Source organism: Propithecus coquereli, unplaced genomic scaffold (assembly GCF_000956105.1).
Source record: "Propithecus coquereli isolate 6110/MARCELLA unplaced genomic scaffold, Pcoq_1.0 Scaffold20, whole genome shotgun sequence".
NCBI lineage: Eukaryota > Metazoa > Chordata > Mammalia > Primates > Indriidae > Propithecus > Propithecus coquereli.
The window spans coordinates 8,932,950-8,956,955 of NW_012144967.1; the positions used below are offsets into that span (position 1 = coordinate 8,932,950).

General features: G+C 39.6%; 1 protein-coding gene across 1 annotated transcript in view; it reads left to right on the forward strand.

Moving 5' to 3' along the window:
- The window catches only part of AKAP13 (A kinase (PRKA) anchor protein 13), a 230,946-nt gene that overhangs the window by 180,435 nt on the left and 26,505 nt on the right, over positions 1 to 24,006 (forward strand). The window contains exons 17-20 of the mRNA XM_012643677.1: positions 6,175 to 6,349; positions 17,193 to 17,260; positions 19,474 to 19,540; positions 23,821 to 23,956. Coding sequence (XP_012499131.1) covers positions 6,175 to 6,349; positions 17,193 to 17,260; positions 19,474 to 19,540; positions 23,821 to 23,956 — 446 coding nt within the window. The remainder of the gene's footprint in view (positions 1 to 6,174; positions 6,350 to 17,192; positions 17,261 to 19,473; positions 19,541 to 23,820; positions 23,957 to 24,006) is intronic.

Here is a 24,006-nt window from a genome sequence, read left to right on the forward strand (position 1 = left end):
CCAGCCAAAAGCTCATAGTCTTAACCTTAAAAATTTTTACGGTCTAGTATGGATGATTTCATAATATTTTTGTTGTTTTTTTTTTTTTTATTGTGGAATCTGTCTTCAAGGAAACTTTTAATTGGAAAACCAATAAATAAGTGGAGATTTCCTTTTCTATCCATCTCCTCAATAACTTGGATTTTTAGGACAGAGCAGTGAATATACCGGTGATCTCATTGATGAGGTAATACAAACAGATTTTGAAAAAAAGACAGTGTAAGACCAAATTTAGAAACTAGAACCTGACCTTTAAAAAAGTCTCATCCTAGCCTCCTCATTTTACAGACAGAAGCACAGACAAGTATGCTTCCAGTTACACAGCCTCTTGTGGTCTGACTTCCAGCAAGCAGTACTCGCCATTCCATGCGTAGTCTCAATCGAAATCTGTTACTGAATAGTATATGTGTTCTGCTTAAGAATGCTAAAAACAAAACAAAAAGAAATAAAAAATAGTAAATTTGTTTTTCTTTTTCTTTTTCTTTTTTTTAAACTTTTTAAATCTCAAAAGCCTGTAGTTTGCTGGGAGGGAATGAGGAGATAGGACAGAAGAAAAGTAAATAATTTGTTTTGGAGTTAAATCTGTCATCACTGGTAGAAACTGAACTATCAGTTGACCTTTTGCCTCTGATCATCTCCTTTGCCAAAATGACAAGGCTGTTTTGCAGTTGAGATTGATTCCTCTTTCAGACTTGGCTTCAAGATTTGATCTTTGGAGCCTGTGTTGTCTCTGGCAGTGGAAACTCAAACAATTACAGACCTGTAACCCTGTATCGCAATACGTTTCCCCTTATCAGGTGCTTAGAGTGCCCCAATGGCCAAGCATACTTAGGAGTCACCTTCCATAGTTAGTTGTTATTACCTAACTTTTAAATAAGATTGTTACAGAACTTCGAAGAGAACAGCTTAGCTTTTGTCAGTGTAACAAAAGATAATAAAAAATAAAGGAAATAGTGAAGCAATAAATTCTATGTTAAATTACATTAAACACCTGTCTTAATATGCCATGCATCCCCAATAGAGCTATACCATATAGAAATGTTTTATTTTCTAAGTAATAATGCAAAAATAAATGAATATTAAATTTTTTTAGCATGATGATACTCTAATCTTTTTAACTATTTGAATAATGGTACTTCTCTATACTGTTAAAAAATTGAAAGTGCTGCTATAGATGTTAACACTGATTTTTCTATGAAAATGATGTTTTCACATCTTTTAAATTATTTTTTAATTAGATGCTCTGAAAGACCATCTAATTTACTTGTTTTTTTAGTCTAATATATAATGTAACCATGCCTACTTCTTTTAAAGGAAAAATTTAAGCATTTACTGAATATGATATTAAAATACCACCTATAATTCTTAGTGAAGTGTCTAAGGGTGGTTTGGAAATTTCTGCTTTTTTATGTATATTATATGTATTTATATGAAAATAGCTTATAGTTATCAACCTAGATACATTACATTCAATATGTTAAATTGTGATTATAAACAGTTCTTAAATAATGTTCAGAGAAGCAAAAGTCAGCCACTAGCCAGCAAATTGTTCACATTCCTGGGAGGGTAACATTTTGCCTAGAGCACTGGGTTTTATGTATATAAATTTAAGAAATTGAGTCACTGATACTTTATATTTCCTTTTGAGAATTATCAATAACCAGCATAAGTTATAAGATAATACCTGAATGTTTCTTTGGAGGGGGTGCTAAACAGGAAGTATAACAGGAAGACTGACAGTTTCTGCTTTTGTCTTAGTATCTTTGAGACAGAGAGAGAGAGAGAGAGAGTACTGTTCCTGCTAAGTAAGTTTGCTTGTTACAGAATATTTAAGTACTCATATGCATAATGTTCAAGTCCATAAAGGAAATGGAGTGACCCTCTTTAAACAAGCCTATCACACTGGTTTGTTTGGGTTTTTTTTTTTTCCTACTAAGCTTTCCTTTTTGTAGACAAGTAGGAGATGGTTAGAAATGCTTTAGATCCTTAATCTGACTTGAGGTAGGTATTTTGGGTGCAGGAGTTAAATTCCTACACGGCTGCTAATATACTACGTGACTTTTAACAGGACAATTCCTAGTTCCTGTGGTCTGAATAAAAAATGCCTACTAGAGTAGAATAGTGTTTGCAAAGGTTTATTAAGTCAGTGTATACAGATATACAGTGTGTGGGAATAGAGCTTAAATTGCAATATGGGAATTTTGGCAAGGTTTGAGGCCAAGTTTTTAACACTAGAAACTAAGGAACACATCTTATATATCATATATAATTATTTCATTCATTCTTTGATTAAAGATCTGCAACGTGTTGTTTAATTACATTGTCTACACAGTTGTCCAGAGTATTCTATTATGTTTTTTTTTTAATTTAATTGTCTAAAAGGGAAGGTTTAGAAAAGTGAAGAATCATTTTTCTTTTCATGGTATCCTGGCATACTTGTTACCTACATCTTTTCCTTTTAAACACTGTTAGCTTCTGTTTCTCCAGCACACAGTTAAAGCATTTTGGCAGTTGTTAAACATGGAAATGTGAAACTGCAGAAAACAAGTAGTCACCACTTTACCACAGGCAGCCTCACTAAGAAGTTTTCTTATGAAACTCACTGCTTTTTTTAATAAAATGAAGTCTGTTCTTAAATAGATAAGGTGCGTTCCTTAGCTTCTAGTGTTAGAAACTTGGCCTCAAACCTTGCCAGAGTTCCCATATGGCAACTTAAGCACTGTTCCCACACACTGTATTTTGGGGAATGAGTTTTGTTTCATTTCCTGTGTCCTTTGTCACTAGAGTTGTTGGCTTTACCAGCAGCATTCAAATAGTTAAGATTGTCTTAAGGAAACAAGCAGCCTCAGCCCTCCCTCCTTCCCTTTCTCAACCAGTCTCTGGCTTCCTCTTACGGTTTCGCTAATGGCAGCTCAGAGCTCCTGAGCTCGGTCTTGCCGGCATGAGCCCTTCCTTCTGCGAGAGCACATTTCCTGGCATGGGCCTTGAATCATGTCTATAAAATGGGTCCGGTTTCCTGAAGCACCCCTCATAACAGTGAGATTGATGGGACCAAAACATGGGGAGGTAAGAGCCAGACTTTAAAGCACTGAGTTCTGTTATAATAAACAGAGAGACAGTGGAGTCAATTGTTTTGTCTTGTTTTTATCCTAGGAAGAACTAATTTGGGTTGTTGCAAAGGATCAGGAAATTATTATTTATTCAGATTTGAAGAGCATCGTAAGGCTTGAGAGAATAAGCTAGTTGCCGTCGATTTTTTTGACTATTGGAGTGTGCTTTAGCTTTCCTGAGCAAAAAATCAGATGCTTTTTGGTTTAATGTTTCATGCATGGAAAAACCTTCAGCAAAATTTCGTTAAAAGAAAGAAATTATTTGAAGAAACTCAAATTTTGTTACTAATTTTTATTAGAGTTTTATATACTTTAGTTTTATTAGAGTTTTAAGTACTTTAGCAGTTTCTAATTTTCACTCAGAACAGTTTCCTGTTTTGTAAAGTGTAGTTTGTTTTTTCTCCCTTCCTCTCTCGTTATTTTTTATAGCTCAAAATTGTAGCAGTTTGGCTCTAGATCTTCATTATATGTATTGTGTTAACAAAGGACTTCACACGAATCATAGATTTAGCAGATATTTACCATTTCAGTGTAGCGGATGGGTTCTGAACAGAAAGGCAGAAGACCTGGGTTCTCATTTTGACTGTGCTGATCATTTGCTGTGTGACCTTTTGCAAGTCAGTGAACCTCTCCAGTCTTTGGCAGTATCGTGTAGTGAATGAGAGCTGAGCTTTATAGTTAGCCAGGTCTGGATCTTCTTTTTTTTTTTTTTTTTGGCGTATTATGGGGGTACAGATGTTTAGGTTACATATGTTGCCCTTACCCCCACTCAAGGTCTGGATCTTAATTCCAGCCTGGGCAATTATTGATGTGTAGCCTCAAATACATTATTAAACATTTCTAAGGTTCAATCTCTCAGATATAAAATGGAGATAATAACCAGTACTTAATTCACTGGTGATTGTGAGAAAATGCATAGGAATTGCTTATTACAGTGCTCGGCTTACAGTAACTGTTCAGAATTTTAGCTGTTGTTGTATTTATCCTCTTGATTGTAAAATGAGAAGCATATGCTCACCCTTCAGAGTTACTGAATCAGATGAAATTATGTAGAAAGCATTGATTCAAAATGTAAGACAGTAGTAGTTGTCATGATCACTAACTTTGGGGTAACCAGTTTTCAGGATTTTTTTAGATCACAGCAATAGTATATGGCAGTAGGTGAACCTCCTACCTCTGTGATTTGCACTTCTTCATAGTCCAGTTGGTTTGAAAGGAAATTATTCCCTTGATATTGATTAGCTAGCCAAGTGCTCTGCCAAACAGTGCTTCCAGAGGACCTTTTGTAGAGAACCTGGTCATACCCTCACGGTTCTAGCCTCCCGAGGATAGTGAGTACCTGAAATGTCCCTGACTGTTTTAGATATTTTATTAAGGATCTAGCACTCATCAGTATTTCTTCAAGTTTAAGTTTTCAAGGTTTGAGTTCCTTCTCATTCCTCTTCATGACTTTATAAGCTTTGGTGACAACCCCTCTTAGGTCAAGGCCTGGTGTTATATGAAAGTCCTCTGCTTCCGGTCTGTCTCTGAAGCATTTCTGACATTCCTATGTCCTTCAGGTGACATGGCCAGGGCAATCTGGCACTCAGGGCTCCTGAATCCCAGGGCAGTGCCCTGATCCCCCCAACCTGATCTCTCCTTTGCCAGTGTCCCCGAGTTTTTTACCTGTCCCAATTGCAGTCTGCTCAGTTAGTAGAAAGCACCTAATGAGTGGCTGGGCGCATAGTAAATATCAGATGACTATCCGTTTCCTCTTCCCTCGCTAACAGGTAAGGGAAGCCCACAGGAAAACACGGGAGCCTTGCAGAGGAGATCAGAGGGCAGGTGTTGGGAAGCCTTGTCTTCCGAAACTAGAGACACCCTGTCAGCTTTTCCTTTCTTCCCGTCTCCCTGGGTCCTCAGGGCAGAGGAATGAACAGCTAGGCCTTGGGACTTCTTTCTTTGCGAGGCCATTTTCTTAAAGTGACCCCTTTGGTAATTTGCTTGAGGGGACAACAGAGGTGGTTTTGAGAAAGGCTATTAACAAGCCTTCTTCCTCTCATCTCTGCATTCTACCTATCCTCCCCGTTCTTCACCACTGTCCTTCTGCTACTCCCTGATTTCTTTATCAAAATATTTCCTTTCCCTTACTGTAAGCAATGTATTTATATGTTGGGATAGCAGAGTCATAAGCTAATGAAACTCATTTTTAATAAGTTAGGAATAATCATTATGATAACTGTTGCTGAGTGTTACTGTATACTCACTCTGTGTCCAGCAGTGTGCAAAATGCTTCACAGGTATTGTCCTACCTAATTATTTTTCAAAAAAACATATGATATAGGTACCTTTGTTGTTATTCCTACTTTACAAGGAAACTGAGGTTCAGAGAAATAATTTACCCAAGATCACACCAATAGTTAGTAGTGGTAGTAGAACCTAGATTTGAACCCAGGGCTGACACCATTATCCATAAAATTCTAGTTAGTAAAAACTGAAAATGTACATGTGAGGGATGTTTGATACTCTGGCTAGAGTAAAGGAGGAAACACCGTAGATACCCGCTCACTTAGGGATGGGCAGTTGGTGTGAGAAAGTCAGAGCGGAGCCTCAGTAATTTTTCATGCTGCCCAGTCACGTTTCCTCTCCCTCAGGCTGATCCCACAGTCGCTACCATGCTTGCTTCTGTTCCCTGCCTACAGCTGGCCCTACACTCAGTGCTCTCTTCCTGTGCGGACTGTGCCGTGGCTTACTGAGGAGGTTCCTCTTTTCAGCAGGCTCTTCCCAGTGTTGGTCCCTGGGCATCGTGTCTGTCAGTGTAAATAACCACAGAGCAAGCCACTGCCAGAACTGTGCAGCCTGCCCACTTTCCCTCTGATTTTTCTAGCGCACCTTGCTCGCTAGCAACTTAATTTTTAAAAATATGCCCAGACCATTATTCCTCGCTTTTGCCCAAAACACTCACCAACCCACATGCCATCTGAGTGCCCACGTAAGGGGAAGGTTCGCCATTGTTCGATTAACTGTTGATTCTTTTCTTTGGCAGGAAAAGGAAAAAGAGAAAGATAAAATTAAGGAGAAGGAGAAAGATTCTAAAGAGAAGGAGAAAGACAAGAAGACTCTCAACGGACACACTTTCAGTCCCATTCCTGTTGTGGGTCCTATCAGTTGTAGCCAGTGCATGAAGCCTTTCACCAGCAAAGATGCCTACACTTGTGCAAGTAAGAGACAGCTTCCTCCTCTCATGAAATGGGACTCTCCTGGCTCAGCAAGGCTCATTTCTAGTTTCCTCTCCATCCCACCCCTTATCTGTTCCCCATGTGGAGAAGTAACCCTTTTTACAGTTTTCTTTAAACATCATGGAAGAAATAAAGTCTAGGTATATACTATACAGCCTATATTCGTTTCAGACAGCCACAGTTTCAAATACAGACAGTCCCTGACTTGGATTGTTTAACTTTTGATTTTCCAACTTTACAATGGTTTCAAAGTGATAAACCATAGTTTGAGTACCCATACAACCATTATGTTTTTCACTTTCAGTACAGTATTCAATAAATTACATAGGCTATTCAACACTTTATTATAAAATAGGCTTTGTGTTAGCTGATTTTGCCCAACTATAGGCTAACGTAAGTAAGTGTTCTGAGCACGTTTAAGGTAAGTTAATCTAAGCTACAATCTTTGGCAGGTTTGGGTATATTAAATGCATTTTCAACTTATTTTCAACTTAGGATGGGTTTTAACTGGATGTAATCCCATCGTAAGTCGAGGAGCATCTGCACTTTGTTCTGTGGTCTGTAAACCATTCCATAGTACAGAAGTCTGTGTCAGCATCAAAACAACCCATAGCCTCAAATCCTAAAGCTACTCAGCAACTCTTTGTCAGATCGTATACACTCGTTTTTTATTCTAGTACTTGGTGTGTGCCTTGGCCGTTTACCAACATTCAGCCATGGCGACTGCCCAGGGAGAGCACCTCCTACACAGAGACACTCCATACTGGCCTGCTGCTGGCCTGCTTCAGGCCACTGTAAAGCATCTTTGATAAGATGCTCTCAGGCAGGAGTTGGTTAACTTTTTCTGTACAAGACCAGATAACAAATATCTTAGGCTTTGTGGGCCATATGGTCTCCGTCACAACTACTAAACTGTGCAGTTGCAATGCAAAAGCAGCCATAGACAATATATAAACCAATGAGCATGGCTGTGTTCCAATAAAACTTTATTTGGGGACACCGAAATTTGAATTTCATAAAATTGTTTTGTAATATTAATCTTTTTATTTTAAAAAACTATTTAAAATGTAAAAACTATTCATAGCTCATGGGCTGTCTAAAAACAGGGTACGGGCCAAATTGGGCCCACGGCCATAATTTGCAACTGTCTGCTCTGAGGCAGTACATCTCAAAATTTATTGCACATATAGAAATTAATAATATTTGTAGAGCACACCACAGTAAATCAAGGAGGTTGCTTGTGGTCAGAGGTGACCAGTCTGGAGATCCAGCTACCCCACGCCGAGCCCAGTCACCCAGAAGGCTGAGGTGATTAGCATCATGTTATACCCATAAACCTATAACCAGTTCAGACAAAACTGTGACTAATTCAGACTCCAAGGAGCAAATCTCAGACCATGATGTCATGGTATCTCTTTTTAGTCATTTGTGTTGCATATCCCAAGGAATTTGTTACTAAAAATAGGTAACTTACTGAAATTTGAAATTTTTTAAGTTCATCTGGGCAGATTCAAAGTAACTTCTTCAGTGATTTCCACCCACTTCCTTGAATAGAAGAGAAGGAGTGGAATTACAGCCTGTCTTATCTATGTTGCTGCTGTTGTAACTTTTATAAATGACTGGCTTTATCATGCACTTTCTTCTAAGATGATTTTCATGGATATGTTATACCCCTAAAATAGTCTGCAACCCTATATGTTTTACTGTCCTCTTTAAAAAAACAAACAAAAAACCATGGGAGCTCTCTAAATCTTTATGCATCCCTGTGAGCAGAGATCACACACATTAATGTCATCCTTCATGTGTAACTTACCAGAAAATTGAGAGCTACTACCTCATTGTAATAAGTTTCATGTGACTTTTAGGAAACAAGTGACAATCACTGTCCAGCAGCCCTCCAGTGTTTTTATTTTGGATCAGGTTCTAATAGGACTCTTTTATAGGATACCTATTGTATGTCTACAGTTTAGTTTTTAAGCCACTGGACACAGCATCTCAGTGCTAAATTAACCTGGTTGCATAGTAGCCCCCAAGCACTTTTTAGCATTTTCATCTATCATTAAAACTTTTTTAGCATACTCACACAGCATATACATGTATGTATGTATAAAACATCAAAATTACGCATGAGTCCTACTACGCCATACTTACAAAGAGCTCATTCTAAGAATAAGAGAAGTCTTAGATTTGCCATTTTCTTGTTTTCTGTTTAACTATTAGTATGATTAGTTTTGTCTTTTATTCACGGCTTCTTTGAAGGAATTTGCATGATTCTTTTTCATTTTATCTTAGTTGAAACCAGGTATATATTTCCATTCATCACAGCATGCTAAAAGTAAGCAAATGTAGAAGGGTGCCACCGTTACGCATCTTTAGCCCACCTCCCGAATGAGGAACACTCCTTCCTCTCTCAAGAAACCTCTAGTATTAATTCCATTTCTCTTTTAAGAAGTCAATTTAAATAAGCTATAAAATTTTCCTCCTTTATTTTAAGGGATCATTTTACATATCCTTCCCTGCAAAGTGCCTGTCCTTCTTTTAGGGGGAGCACTAGTCTCAGGAAAACAGGAAGTGGCCATATTTTTTGATTGGCAGTATGAAATTAATACTCAAGGACCTGCCTCAAAGCAGACTGGACACCTGCTTTCTGCTATAAAATATGAAAATGCTAGATAAAATAATATACATTTTTAAAAATGAATACAGAGCTAAACCTGCCGGTAGGAAAATCCCCAAGGGAACTCAAAATTAGAGCAGTCAGTATAGCATGTGCTAGAACCTCCCTTGGAAATGGAGATCTGGTACACCTCTTGGAGACTTCCATTGACCAAGGATACTAGAGCAACCCATGGAAAATCACTTGTATAAGGTCTGGTACTGATTAGGAAAAACTGCATGAAAGGTTTGAGACTTAGAGTCTTAAATTCCTGGTCACACATCTGTGTAGTAATTAAATAGTTCAATGGATAGGGCAGTGGTTTTCAGGATGTCTGGTGTTTGGAAATGGTGCAGATCTTTGTATACATTTAAAACTAATTTTGAGCCTGCATAAAAAATATGCATTCTTAAAAATGTAATTACTAGATTTTAACATCAGTTTTAACTTTGGCTATCAGCCTAACTGCTTATTTGTGTTTTTCCTTCCATCGCTAATAAATTGAAGAATATACTGTGATTACAAGACAGGCCATTAACAAAAACTGCTAATATTTGTACTTCTCTGTGTGAATAAATATGTTCTCTGTATCATGTACTCAAAACTAAGTACAGGCTATGTGTGGTAGCTCACACCTGTAATCCTAGGACTTTGGGAGGCCAAGGCAGGAGGATTGCTTAAAGCCAGGAGTTTGAGACCACCCTGAGCAAAAGTGAGACCCCAATCTCTACAAAAAATAGAAAAATTAGCTGGGCATGGTGGCACACACCTATAGTCCCAGCTACTGAGGAGGCTGAGGGAGGAGGATCACTTGAGCCCAGGAGTTTGAGGCTGCAGTGAGCTATGATGATGCCACTGCACTCTAGCCCAGGCAACAGAGCAAGACCCTGTCTCAAAACAACAACAACTAAATACGAAATAAATTAGATGCTAAGATAGATAATTGAATTGCAAGTATCACGTACCTCTCATTTCACATTTTTTAGTTCATTAAAACAGCTTCATTGTTCTCGTTGACTTTAAAATTAAATATTAAAATTATAACTCAAAAAATAAATCTATACTAAATATTTTACATATTTGGTACACGATAATACAATATTTCATTTAAGACTTTTTATAAAGTCTTTTAGAAAACCAGTGAAACAGTGGATTAGCTACTGGTATTATGCTAGCATTGTTTATAATAAGTGGGATGGGACTTTTTTTGATGAACCTGTAAATTTTAATATGAAGTCACCCAAGGAATCTGCTTCTGGAAGCAGATTATTTAATGAAGCCCAGTGTGTCATCTCTAGACTAGAGTCTTTTCTGTTTGAGAGGTCTCTGGGGGAGAGATATCATAATGTCCTTTGCTAGTATTCTCTGATTTATAGTAATAGCTTGATCTGTTCAAATGTCAGAGGTGACTGGGCCCAGTGGCTCATGCCTATAATCTCAGTGCTTTGGGAGGCTGAGATGGGAGGATCACTTGAGGCCAGGAGTTTTGAGACCAGCCTGGGCAACACAGTGAGACCCCATCTCTACAAAAAATGTTTTTTAAAAAATTAGCCAGGCATGGTGACACACACCTGTAGTCCTAGCTACTCAGGAGGCTAAGGCGAGAGGATGGATCACTTGAGTCCAGGAGTTCAAGGTTACAGTGAGCTATTCAGGCCACTGTGCTCCAGTCTGGGTAACAGAGCAAGATCTTGTCTCTTAAAAAAAAAAAAAAAGGTTATCTTAGTTCTACCTGCTTACCAAAAAAAAAGAAAAAGAGTTAATATTTTTAAGGTTTAAACCGAAAAGAATCAGATAGCAAAAAGGAATCATTTAAGTAGGACTTGATCATTACCCTAATATGCACCTAAGTTTCAAAAAATACATTTTTAATTTGTATACCACCCCACATCAGAAACTGAGGAGCCCAGTGCTTCAACTACAGTTTTGTGCCCTACTCCAGAAGTAGTGTTGAAATAGTCTCAACATTTGGTGTTGGCATTAAGGTTTGTGTATGACAGTGTGCAGCCTGCCTCTTATAAAAAGGGAGGTGGGGGGAATCAAAGCTTGAAAGCAAAGGACAAGTGTGTAGTCATCTTCCCAAAGGAGCAAAAGTAATGGGCTGATTCTCTTAAGCTTCCTGAAGAACAGAGCCTGCATGTTTGTATGAAGACCCATCTGTTATGTTGGCAGGAAGTGGAAAATATGAGTAATTTGGGGACTCAGAATCTTTTGTCCCTTCCCTCCATCCCCTCTCATGTCCAGGATCTTCCCAGGAGTCTCCGGAAACATAGCGTCCGTGCAGTTAGTCATTTACATCCCAGGAAACCATTGTGCTCTTAGAAGAAAGTAGCTTTCCTTGTTGGTTTAACATAACCCTATTTTACTGACCGCTGGTTGGAACTTCATAGCCCAAGCAGCTGCTCAGTCAGGTTTTGACTCATAGCTTAGAAAGCTCATCCATACAGTCCACCATGATGATGTATAATCATGGTTTATATTGATTTGCTCCTGTCTACCAGATGGCCTTTAGCCACTTTACTGTATCCATCTGCATATAAGTACTAAGAGATCTATAGGAGGGAATGTTTTAAAACAAATCGGCATCTCTGACTCCACTGGACTATACCTGGACCAGTCTGAGATCATAAGGGTGAAAGCTGAATCCCTTCTGTGGGCTAAGATGGATACGGTCATGACCACAGAGACTAGAAATAGTAAGGAGCAGAGCATCCATATAGCTCCTGTGCAGTCTAGTCCTGGATTTAAAACAAAACAAAACAAAACAAAAACAAAAACCCGTAGAAGCAAAACCTGAAGCTTTTGCTCAGGACTATTTCAAAGTAATTTAATTAAGGAGAAACCTGGGAGCTTTTTTTCTCAGCCAAAACTATTCTTTTTAGGATTAGGTGACTTTAATGAGGTTAAGGGAGGAGTATCTTTTCACTTCTTATTTCTTTATTATATAAAGCTGTCCTTGAATAATCAGCTGTTCTTTCCAGCTGCCACAAGTAATTTGGTCTTTAGAAAGCTTGGTAGAGTCCTTTGTTATGTTTGGGGTTTGGGGGTCTTGCCAGTGGTTCTGTTTTGTTTGCTTTCAACAGATGTAAAATGATGTCGAGATTATTGTTGATTTATTTTCTGTTGTGTTAGCAGCTTCTGAGTACTTTTGTGGTAGGTTGTTTCTCTTGATTAAAAAAATAAACAAGTAGACCAGCTGCAATCTAAGTAGGAAACATAAGAATTTAGAGTATGTGTGATGGCTGGGTTTTGCTTTGGATTTCATCAGGAAAAGCAGCTCTCTAGTTTTCTGGCATTAAGAGTTCATTGCTTATATGAGAGGGTAAAATACATATAATAGATGAACGAAAGGAAGTTTGTTATTTTAGGGAAGAGGAAGGTGAATGAAGAATAAGTCAGTTCTTTTTCAAGCAGAGCACTTTCATTTTGTTCCATTTTTGTTTACCAGTGTTCCTGTGAAAACTGCTGTTGTGGGCACTTCAGCTGTGATGATTTGGCTCTTCTTTGTGGCTTGCCTCTTGTTCTTTACATCAGCACTGTGGTTATTACACCAGCTACCAAGAACATCTCACATGGCCTTTTACATATAAGCATTATCCAGATCAGGCAATGTTTCACATTCCCTAAAGATTTTAAACAAGAAGTTGCAAGCAGAATTTTGGAGCATGCATTTCTAAATTGCTCATACTTGTTTTTTGTTTTATTTTCATTGTTGTGGTTAGGGTTGAAATAATAGGAGGAAATTGCACATTTCTGTCCTTAAAGGTAATTCTTCAACCTGTGTCCTTAGGAAGGATCAGATCATTTTTTTCCAAGTAGATTTTGCTACTCAGATCTGTCCCTAGTAGGAAGAACAGACAGAGCTCTTCAGCATAGTCCCTAATGACGATCAGTGGACTAAACTATCGGAAGACCCCCTTCCTGAGGGCTCTGGATGCACAGAACTCAGCTCACGAAGGTGACTCTTTAGTAGACAGTCCTTTGATATTCTGTAATTTCATTTGTTTGGCATGGCCCCTCCTCTTATCGTTATATAAAGCTGATTTTCTTAAGTTAGTCTTTCTAATGGTTTGTTTTATTTTTCTGCTGGAAGAGAAAGAATGCATAGTAAATAACAATGCACCAAAGATCTGCGATGGTTGGTGGCAAGGATTAAAGAAAAATGCAGCAACAGATACATGATAGTTCCCAGTCATGTGGGTTTAGCTTCATTTTCTTTTGTTTGATGCCTCTTGTAGTAAAGAAAGAAGTCAAAGGCTGGGCTGTTTTCTTTTAAGTTCAGAGGAATATAATTTGGGGTGAGCTCTGTTCCCATAAACCATGGTGCCAAGACCTTTTTGAAGAATTTTGAAAAATGAAAGTATATTGCTTACTACTATTAGGAAATCTTTCAAATAAATAAATTTTTAAAAAGGCCAGATAATTCCTCTTTGATCTTCCCAACAGCATGGTATGGTTTGTGGCAGAGGGTCTGAAAATGTATTAGGTTTGTCTTCAGTTCTTACATTCTTGGTAATTGTCAGTTTTCCAAAACAGAGAATAAGGTTTTAATCTCATGTCTTTGGCTGATGTCAGTGGGGCTGAAGTTCCGAATCACCCACGCACAGTACTAAAACCATCGCTGTGAATTGAGTCCAGGACAACTTGGTAACAAGATGAGTGTTTTTCAAGTAGGTACTTCAGCATGTTAAGCAGACGTCCATGTGAACTATTTATCACTAAGTCTTGTGACCATAAAATAGAGCATATTAAACTTCCAGCTGGGTTGTGTGTTTCAGGACATGTCTCAGTTAATTGAAAAAGTAAATGTATGTCAAAAGTTCTTTCTAGAAGCACATTTTAAATGTTATTTCTGCTTTTATGATTCATCAAATTGGAATTGTCTTTTAGATCTCAAACACTGGCCTGAGAACTAGAATATTACTGGAGTCTGTTTAAAAGTGATAGTACCACTCCCTTGAAAATTGCCCTTGCTTAATTCTCTGTAGGGTGTTGGAACTGGCTGGGAGAAAAGGAACAGGAAGAACAGAACTTAGAAACAAGTTCTGTCCATTGTGTGCTAGTTGGTCACTTTCGCAGATCAGAATTAGTGGCAAGTTCTCAAGTGAATCTACCACCTTCTATGTTGCCCAATACGTGTCTAAAATACCAGGTATAAATCTAGATTTTTAATAAAACAAAAGGAGAAATGCACTTCTGTAATCGGAATCTTAGACAATAAAATCTAGGTGAAAATAGTTTATATCAGAAATATGATAAATTGATTTTTTTTTTTAAGGATAAGGATCTTTGAAGGATATCAGAGTGTGATACACTGGGTTTGTTTTTTTTTTATTTTGAAAAATATTAATACATATTAATACAAAGTATTGTGCATGGGTAATTTAACAAACACCTATGTACCCACCATTCAAAATGAAACATAGTAACATTCTGTCATTGCTTCAGATTATTTTTCATTTTTTAAGAAACCGTTACAGTTCAAGTTAAATTCCCCTGTGTTTCCCTGCCCCATTCCTTTTCCTTCCTCCCCAGGGACAAGCACTATCATGAATTCATTGTATTAGTAGTCAGTGTTTTATAATTTCATCTCATATATAAACGGGGGGGTGGGGCTTAGTTTAAATAAGTCCTGCCATACAGTACATCTCATTTTGTAATACGTTTTATTTTGGGGGTTCAGCGTGTTGAAACACATAGTTCTACTACTGATCATTGACTTTTAACTCTTATATGCTATTCCATTATATGAATATGTTAAATCTGTTCCACTGCTCAGTCATTTGTGTTATTTCCAACTTCTGTTACAAACAGTGCTGCAATAGACATCCTTATGTATGGGTTTGTGTCACTAGGCTATATACCAAGAAGCGCTAACTCATAGAGTGGGCATATTTTCAACTTTATTAAATGTTGTTGAATTACTCTCTCCAAAGTAGGTGTATCAATTTCTAGATCCCTTAGCAGATAATGAGAGTTCCTGCATCACTATTTCCTCAGCAGTACTTATAACTGGCAGAGTTTTATTTGGACCATTCTGGATATAAAATGGTATTTCTTTGTTGTTTTAGTTTGCATTTCTCTGATTTCTAGAGAGATTGAGCACTGTTTTGTGTTTTCAGTGAATTGCCTGTTCATAGTCTTCTCCAGTTGATTGTCTTGTTCTTACTATTTTATGAGGAGTTTTTAATATTTTAAAGATACTGTTACTGTGTGCTAGTGCCACATTTTATTTCATTTCTAAATATCTGCCTTTCCTTGTCCTTGCTATGGATTCATTAGTTTTAAACCTATGGTTTAAAGCAAGTTTTAATTTAAGTAGAATGGAGCGAATGAGAGGTTCTCCTAATAAATAGGCAAAACTCTGAGAGGGGAAGAGGGATGGGATTAAAGATGTATTTGAAATACTTGAGCTGAGCAACGGTTTGTGAAAGACAGAGAAAAAAGAGGGGGAGGGGAGCTGTGAGCCTGTGCACAGGAAAGAGATGATGGGTCAGCTGGCCCAGACCACAGCAGGGTGGCGGTCGCTGGCGGCTGTGTGGCAGGGAAGCAGAGACACCGCATACCCTGAGTGAGGGTGGTGCTGAGGACGGGCAGACACACATTTGCCTTACTAGAAAATGAAGCAAGGAAGTTTGCCTCGACTACTTTGCTATGCTTTTTGCTGTGGGTCCAGCTCACCCGCCTCTCTTAAAGATTCACAGACAGAAGGAACTTGGGGGGAAATGTGCTTCCTTTTTTCATTTTTATATGAGGAAACCGAGGCCTGTAGAGAAAGGATTTGTACTAGGGTCACACTAATTAGCAGAGTTAGGACCCAAGTCAAATTTAGTTTGACAGCTGTTCTTCTTCTTCTCCTTTTAATGTTAATAAGGTGATATTTCACATACTGTAATCAAGAGTGTGTGGAGACATTTGGCTTTTGGGTAAAACAGGCATAGGGTCTACAGATAGACGTTTCAGTGCGTGCCATGAGCCAGGCACTGTGCTGGAGAGATTTAATTGAAGATTCGTCAGTGGGTGACCCATCCCTGCTCCAGAGGAGCACCCAGTGGGGGAGAAAAACCTGAGATAACCTCAATGCACTGTGACGGGGGGTGTGAATCAAGTGGGCATTGAAGGAACGACTGTGACAAAGGAATGGAAAGGCCTTTGGGGTCTGGGGTCTTGGCAGGCTCCTTTCTGGTACCCACCCATCCCCGTCATCACTCCAGTCCTGTCCCCCCCTCCCCAACCCCCAGTCCATAGTGTCTGAGCTAGAAGAGATCTTGGTCCATAACTCGTGAGTCGACATAGGCCCTGCGGTGCTTCCTGAATCTGTCTGTGCAGCGTTGCCTAGTGCATGGCGTCTGTCGTCGATTTCCTGCGGGAGCCCTTCCTGGGAGAGTCTCTCCTCGTCGGTGCCCCCACAGACAAACCTTTTGTTTGTCTCTACTCCACCTCTGGCCCAGTTCTGTTTTATGGCATCATAGCAGTACTAAGAGCCAATGGTGACCCTTCTAAAGCGCAAAAGGGCTGGGTTTTTACATCAATGGCCCTTGTAGGCCAAGAGAGTAAGAAATAAAAGAATTGAGATAAAATCATGTCCTTGGCAAATTGTGGTTTCTGTGTTCTCTTTCCGGAAGTCTCTCATTTACTCTTGAGTCAGTGTTCCCAGAGGTGCTTGCGAGTGGTTCTGTGACCTTTCACGTGCGGCTCTTGTCTCAGAGAGCGGGTGGCACAAAGCTCAGGGTAGTTAAGATCTCAAGTAAAAGTACGTAAGCAGGTAGATTTTCACATTTCGTATTCTGCACTTTGATGCAGTCATACAAATTTTACAGCCCGTTAGGGGCTCTATTTATGTATTTATTTGTGACTAAAACTTACATATTGATGGCAGACACTTTCGCTTTTAGTTTTGGTAGCCTCTCAGCTTCCTGTCTGAGAAGTTCTAGACTTCTATTTTTTGTTAAATTCGAAATCACATCTGCTCTTGTTTCTGCCTCAAATAACATCACAGGCCTGCTTCCTAGAAGGGGACTGCAGTCTGTGATTTCAGTTAGAGTTGCATTCTTACATGTGAGTGACTTCACTCTGAAATTCATCTGCTGCTTGGAGCAGCAATGGAAAGTCAGAATCTAGGATCTATTTGCTCTGTCATGGTGACCTTGGGTCTTGCTTTCTTTTCAGATTGCAGTGCTTTTGTCCACAAAGGCTGCCGAGAAAGTCTGGCCTGCTGTGCAAAGGTCAGAATGAAGGTAAGACATTTCTGGCTAAAGGAAGGCTTAAAATTTTTAATAAAAGGGTTTAAACCAGTAAAATCCTCAGGAATTGGGAGCGTTGAGGTTGTGGTGGGTTTTGTTTTAATCATTTGGTACCAACCTTGAGACCAGAATAAGCAAAAAATAATTTTTCTCTAAAGTGATCAATCCTCCTTTTGATTAACACACTCGGGAATTTGCGACTTTTAAAAAAGAAAATGCTTTCAGGACCTGTATGTGTTAGATATACATTTCTTGGTGGCTTTAATATTTCTGTGTTGCCGCTGAAGTGGTTTTCTTATTAACCACTTCTGCAGACTTGCTCTGCTGTTCACACCCCTCCTCAGACCATGACGGCAGCAGGTGTTAATCAGAGGCTTCGATCTGCCTGTGGGGGTGGGGGAGTTATTATGGTTAGCCCCAGCCCATCTGGTAGCACTTTTCTCCACAGGTACATATACTAGATATCTCTGATCACAGGATAAAAAAGAATAAGAAGTGCCATTGTCTGGTGGTACCTACTCTGAGCATGCGTGCTATGTAGTAATGCCTTTGCAGTGGTGCATAGAAAAGGATTATAGGTTTAGGGGCATACCTTCTAGGTAGCCAGTATGGGCTTCAGTGTTCTAGTCACCCATAAATGTCTTTTTGCTCCTTGTCAGAAGAGTATTCTCCATCCATATCTACATATCCACATTGCTTCATTGATAACCAAACACGTTTATCTAGTGTGATGGCCTCAATCTGGAATGTGCATCAGAATCATTTCAAGGGCTTATTAAAAGACAACTTACTGGGCCCCAGTCCCAGAGTTTCAGATTTGGGGATGGAGTCCAGGAATTTGCATTTCTAGTAAGTTCCCAGATGATGCTGATGGTCCTGGGACTTCACTGTGAGAAGCACTGAACTAGTGTAAAGATGGCAGACTTCTGTACCCCAGGTCTTATTCAGCCCATGGACGTGTATTTTGTTTGGCTCATGTAGTATTTGTTTAATTTGAGTTAATGCATTTATTTAAAAGTTACATTTCATAGTAGTTTGTATGCTTATTTCTCCTGAAAAATTTCAAGTTCTCACAACCCCAGGCCCACTGGTGTTTCCCCTCACCCAACACTCCAAGTTGTCCTGAGCCTGCCCTGTTTCCTTTTTTCCATAGTACTTACCCCCTTCTCAGAGTCTGTATTTAACCATCTTTATTTATTATACATTTTTATATATTATGGTCTCTACCTTCCCCCTCCTAGAATATAAGCTCCAAACTTGCCAACCATTCTGAAGGCAGGAATCTTTGATCCGTAATAGAGCCTGAGCACCTAGAATGGTGTCTGGCTTATAGATCTTAAATGTGGGAGGGGATGGATGGCAAACAATAGTCACCTGGAGCTGAGTGGCTGCTCCGTCCTTTAGACAGGATAAGTTCCAGACTGCCACTGCATGCCCCCTCCTCACTCCTGCCCCATCTTGCTTCTGTCGTTTGCTCCCTGCTCAACACCATAGTCGTTGGACTTTGTGATCTCTGGTAAGACTTACTGCTGTTGTGAATGTACTAGGTTCTATAGAACAGTAACGATACAGATCTAGCATCTCCATTGTAAGAGAATATAACCTAAAGGGGGGAGTTCTGTTTTAAATTGGAAATAACCTATTTCCTCTAATGGTTTATCTCATTAATTGCTTCAGTCTATAATTTCTCAAAGTGTTACATGCTACAACTAAAGTCTTAACCCAAATGAGCATTTTGCCTAAGAATTTAGCACCTTATAATGCGAGTCGCTGGAGAAATAGAAATGAAAAGGGCACAGATGCTGCTCTTAGGGAAGCAGCTGTCTAGTGGGAAAGATGGACAGGCAGTTTCCATAAATGAGGAAACAGGGGTGCCAGGCAGGGCCCTGGGTGAGGAGAGGAAAGAAGCTAGTGGATGTCTTTCCCAAGGAGGCACGATACTTAAATAGTCGTGAGGAGGAACAGTGCCATGCCTGTGAAGGTAAGAAAGGCATCCTGGGCAGAAGAAAGAGCATCTGCGACATGGGGGAGGGCTGGGAGGGCCAGGGGCCGGCAGGTGGGGCAGCCCTCACTGGGATGCGGGGTGCCAGGGCCGTGCAGAAGCAGCAGGAAAGGAGGCTGAGCCTCTCCCTTCTACTCCAGGCTTCTGAAAGCTTGACAGGGGGAGCTGTTGGTGCAGCTTCATGAATTTCTTTCTTTTTCCTTAGCAGCCCAAAGGTAGCCTGCAGGCACATGACACATCATCACTGCCCACCGTCATTATGAGGAACAAGCGTGAGTAACACAACCTACCTCCCAGAATTCCCTTTCTGACTTTCTAGTTCTGGACTTAAAAATACTGTTGTAATGTTCATTTATTATTCATAATCAAGATTTGAATATCTATCTTGTGAGTTAAAAAAGACTGCTGTTTTATACTGCAGATTCCTTGACCAATAGCTTGACATTATACCGTCAAACCCTCTTTGAAGGTTTCTAGAGCAGCATGTGTATTCATTTAAAGGTAACACCTTTGCCCTGTGGGTTTCAGCAAGTGAGCCCTGTGCATCTCAATTTCCTCTCCAGTAATAGTGGAGAATTAGAGTACTTGCTTTTAGTGCTTCACAGTTGTGTGAATCAAATGAGATCTTGCTTGTTAGACTTCTTTGTTTTTTTTTTTTTTTTTTTTGAGACAGAGTCTCACTCTCTTGCCTGGCTAGAGTGCCGTGGCATCAGCTTAGCTCATAGCAACCTCAAACTCCTGGGCTCAAGCAATCCTCCTGCCTCAGCCTCCCGGGTAGCTGTGACTACAGGCATGCGCCACCATGCCTGGCTAACTTTTTCTATTTTTAGTTGTTTGGCCAATTTCTTTCTGTTTTTAGTAGAGATGGGGTCTCTGTCTTGCTCAGGCTAGTAGACTTCCTTATAAGCTGTGAAGCTATAGAAATGCTTCATTTTTTCCCCAGGGACCTCAAGTGGTATGCAAAACTAAGTAAATCGCAGTCTCCCAGTCACGTCAAACTATTTTCACCAGTGTGTACAAGACTCCACTTCGGTTTTACTTAATATTTTTCCCTTTTCATTCTCCATTCCCACTGTAATATATTTAATGTATGTCCTAATCTGCTGTATAGGTAGACATACATATATCTTTGAAAAAACTCTGTCATTATTTTGTGTTGAATTTAAATTAGATGAGTGGCCCCTAACCTTTTTGGCACCAGGGACCGGTTTCATGGAAGACAATTTTTCCACAGACCAAGGGGGTGGGGGTGGTATGGGTGGGAGGGAGGTGGAGTGGGGCTCGGGAGGTGATACGCAGCCTGTTTCCTAACAGGCCTGGCGCTGGGGACCACAGAATTAGATAATATGATTTAATGCTTATATATTCTTTTTTTGTTGTTGCTCAATATTGTTTTGAGATCTATGCATGTTGTTGTAAGCTATTGCTCCAGACTGCTATATGATACTCTTAGAAAGCATATATCACATTTTAATTATCCAGTTCCACCAAAGATAGAATATTTAAATTGCTTTCAATTACTACCATAATAATGCAGTAATAAATATCTGCAGTGTTTTTCAAAGTGTGGTTCCCGGACCAATTAGAAGTATGCATTCTTGGGCCCTACCCAGGTCTGTGAATCAGAAACTCGGGGGTGGAGCCCAGCGGTCTGTGCTTTAATAGATCTCCAGGTGATTCTGATACCCAGGCAAGCTTGAGAACCGCTGCTTTATGCCTGATTTCTCTAATTACTTCCAGACAGCTCCAGAATGGCTATGCCTGTCTATACTCCCACAGAAGATTTTGAATTCCCTTTAGACATATTAAATCCGGTTATTATCCGTCTTTGCATGTAAGACAACTAGAAGAGGAGCTTCGACACCCACCCAGACTGACACCCACTTCAAGCTGTGGTCCCACCCTTTGCACACAGCTTTTACAAGTCTGATCTTCCTCAAACTCTTTTACTGTGACATCCTTGTTTTTTTCTGTGACATTATTCCTTGTTTCAGAAGTCTGTTTTCTTTAACATCAGATAAAATAATGCATCTTTTTTTAAAATACCTGTTATGTGCCAGGTTCTTTATTTTATTAACTCTGGCCCTCCACAGATATTCTTACTACTCACCCCACTGAGGCAAGGTAGTGGTTAGGAGCACAGATTCGGAATTCAGATTGTATGGATTTGAGTCCCAGCACCACCGCTTAGTAGCTGTGGAACCTTGGACATTGCTAAACCTCTCTGTGCCTCATTTCCTTCTCTGTAACGGGGGATGATAATAGTATCATGGGGTAGTAGTCAGGTTTAAATTAAATCATACCTATAAAGTACTTAATAGTAGGCACTCTTCAGGTGTTAGCTTTCACTGCTAATCATCATCACCACAAATAAGGAAACTGAGGTTCAAAACTATCAAGTAGCGTTGAGGCTGTATGATAGTAAGTAACTTTTACTCAGGTGGAATATGGATTGGTATCAAACAAGGAAAAGCTGCTATTTTCATCCCCCTATGTTACATTTTAGATATAGGTTATTTACAACTTTTAGGACTCTGCATAACATGAGTTCATTCTGCTTCTCCAACCTTTTCACTGATCCCTTATATATATCCACTATTTGCTTCCTCCTTTATTTTTGTCTCCTTTTTACATTAATGCTACGTAATTACTTGGCCTTCATTCTTACAGTTCTTCTCATCAGAACTATCCTCTCTTTTCCTTCTTACCTGTCCGCATCCGTGCCATTCTTCAAGAGCTAGTGTTTCTGACTCCATCACATTTTATCTGCCCAGTGACTTCCCTTCTGAAACACTTATGAAGTGCTCCAGCCTCTTCAGCACGTAGGCGTGTTCTCTCTCCTCCCAGTTGCGCTTACTCCGTGGGAACAGGGCCCACATCCCATACTCCTGTGTACTTCCTGCAGCAAGGCTCTGGGCTTGTTGTAGAGTATCATGTGTCTGTGTTTTATTGTGTCGCCTTCTTCTAAATAGGATTTGAATTGGAAATGAATGATTATGTTAATGTTATTAAGTCAGGAACATCCTGAAATACTGTGAAGTCATAACAGCCGCCCCAATCTTATTTCCTTCAGCTCTTGACACTCCTGGGGATGGACAGATAATGCAACTTGTGTCTGGAGCCAGGAGCTCAGTTACCAAGGAAAAATAATTTTTTGCCCAAGGCCAGTATGACTACTTTAGCAAATTAGATCTCCATTTTCCTCTTCGGTCATGTTAAGGGTAAATATACAGCCTGAGAACAAATTACATTGGAGCCTTGAACAATGTGGGGATTGGGGTTGCCAGCCCCTTGTGCAGTCAAAAAATCTGTATGTAACTTTTGACTCCCCCAAAACTTAACCACTGGTAATAGCCTACTGTTGACCTTACTGATAACAAACAATCAGTTGATACATATTTTGTATGTTAAATGTATTGCGTACTACATTCTTAAATTAAGCTAGAAAAAAGAAAATGTTATCTTAAAAAATCATGAGGAAGAGAAAATATATTTATTATTCATGGAGTGGAAGTAGATCATCATAAAAGTCTTCATCCTCATCTTCACATCGAGTAGGCTGAGGAGGAAGAGGAGGGCTTGGGCTTACTGTCTCAGGGGTGGCAGAGGCAGAAGAAAATCCACATGTAAGTGGACTCTGCAGGTCACACCCGTGTTGTTCTAGGGTCAGCTGTTGTTAGGTGACATTAAACAAGGGGTACGTTTTCCTCATCTGCACATTAAAGGAATTGATCAAAATCTATACTCTCAAACAATGAACAGAAAAATCACTTGGGCCTGGAACATATGTAGACTTCCAGGTCCCACCCCCAGAGGCTAAGGAGGGCTGGGAATTTATATCTAACAAGCATTTCAGATGTTTTGTGGTGGGTGTTCCCAGAGAACATTGGTCCAGTGACCTCTAAGGTTCCTTTTACCCTTAAAATTCTTTCAATCTTATTTTTAGTTTCAATTTTAAAATATATAATACTTTCACATGATTCTTTATCCCCATTGCTTCGTTTCCATCCCACCCCACAGGTAGGCACTTTTCTTAGTTTTTTATTTATTTTCCTAGAGTTCCCTTATTAAAGTAAAGCAAATACCAACCTGGATTATTAATTTTTTTTTCTTTCAAGCATGAAAGAGAGCCTGCTGTGGACTTTGTTCTGTACCTTGATTGTCCCCCACCCCCAGTATAGTATTCTTTTGTGTGACCATAACTTACTAACCAGTCTTCTTTCAGTACTCATCTGTGTCATTTCCAATCTTTTGCTTTTACCAACAATGTTGCATTGAATAACTTTGGACATACATCATTTCAAAAATATACACGTATATCTTGTAGAATAAATATAGTTTAACAGTGAAATTACCAGATCAAAGATTATAGGCATTTACAATTTCAGCAGTTATTGCTGAACTACCCTCCAAGAGTTTTTGTACCAATTTGCACTCTCAAAGCAAATCTGTTTTAAAGCACCTTGCTTCTGTTTGGCATTTGTCAGATGAGTCAGCACTACGCGGGCATGGACCAGTGGTGGTTTAATTAGTGTCCTCTCTTCCTTTGCAGCCTCGCAGCCCAAGGAGCGCCCTCGATCTGCAGTCCTCCTGGCAGATGAAACCACCACCACCCCAATGTTTGCTAACAGGCGGTCCCAGCAGAGCGTCTCGCTCTCCAAAAGTGTCTCCATACAGAACATTACTGGGTAAGCGGAGGTTGAAAAATAGCACAGTTGACATCTAGGTGACAAGAGCA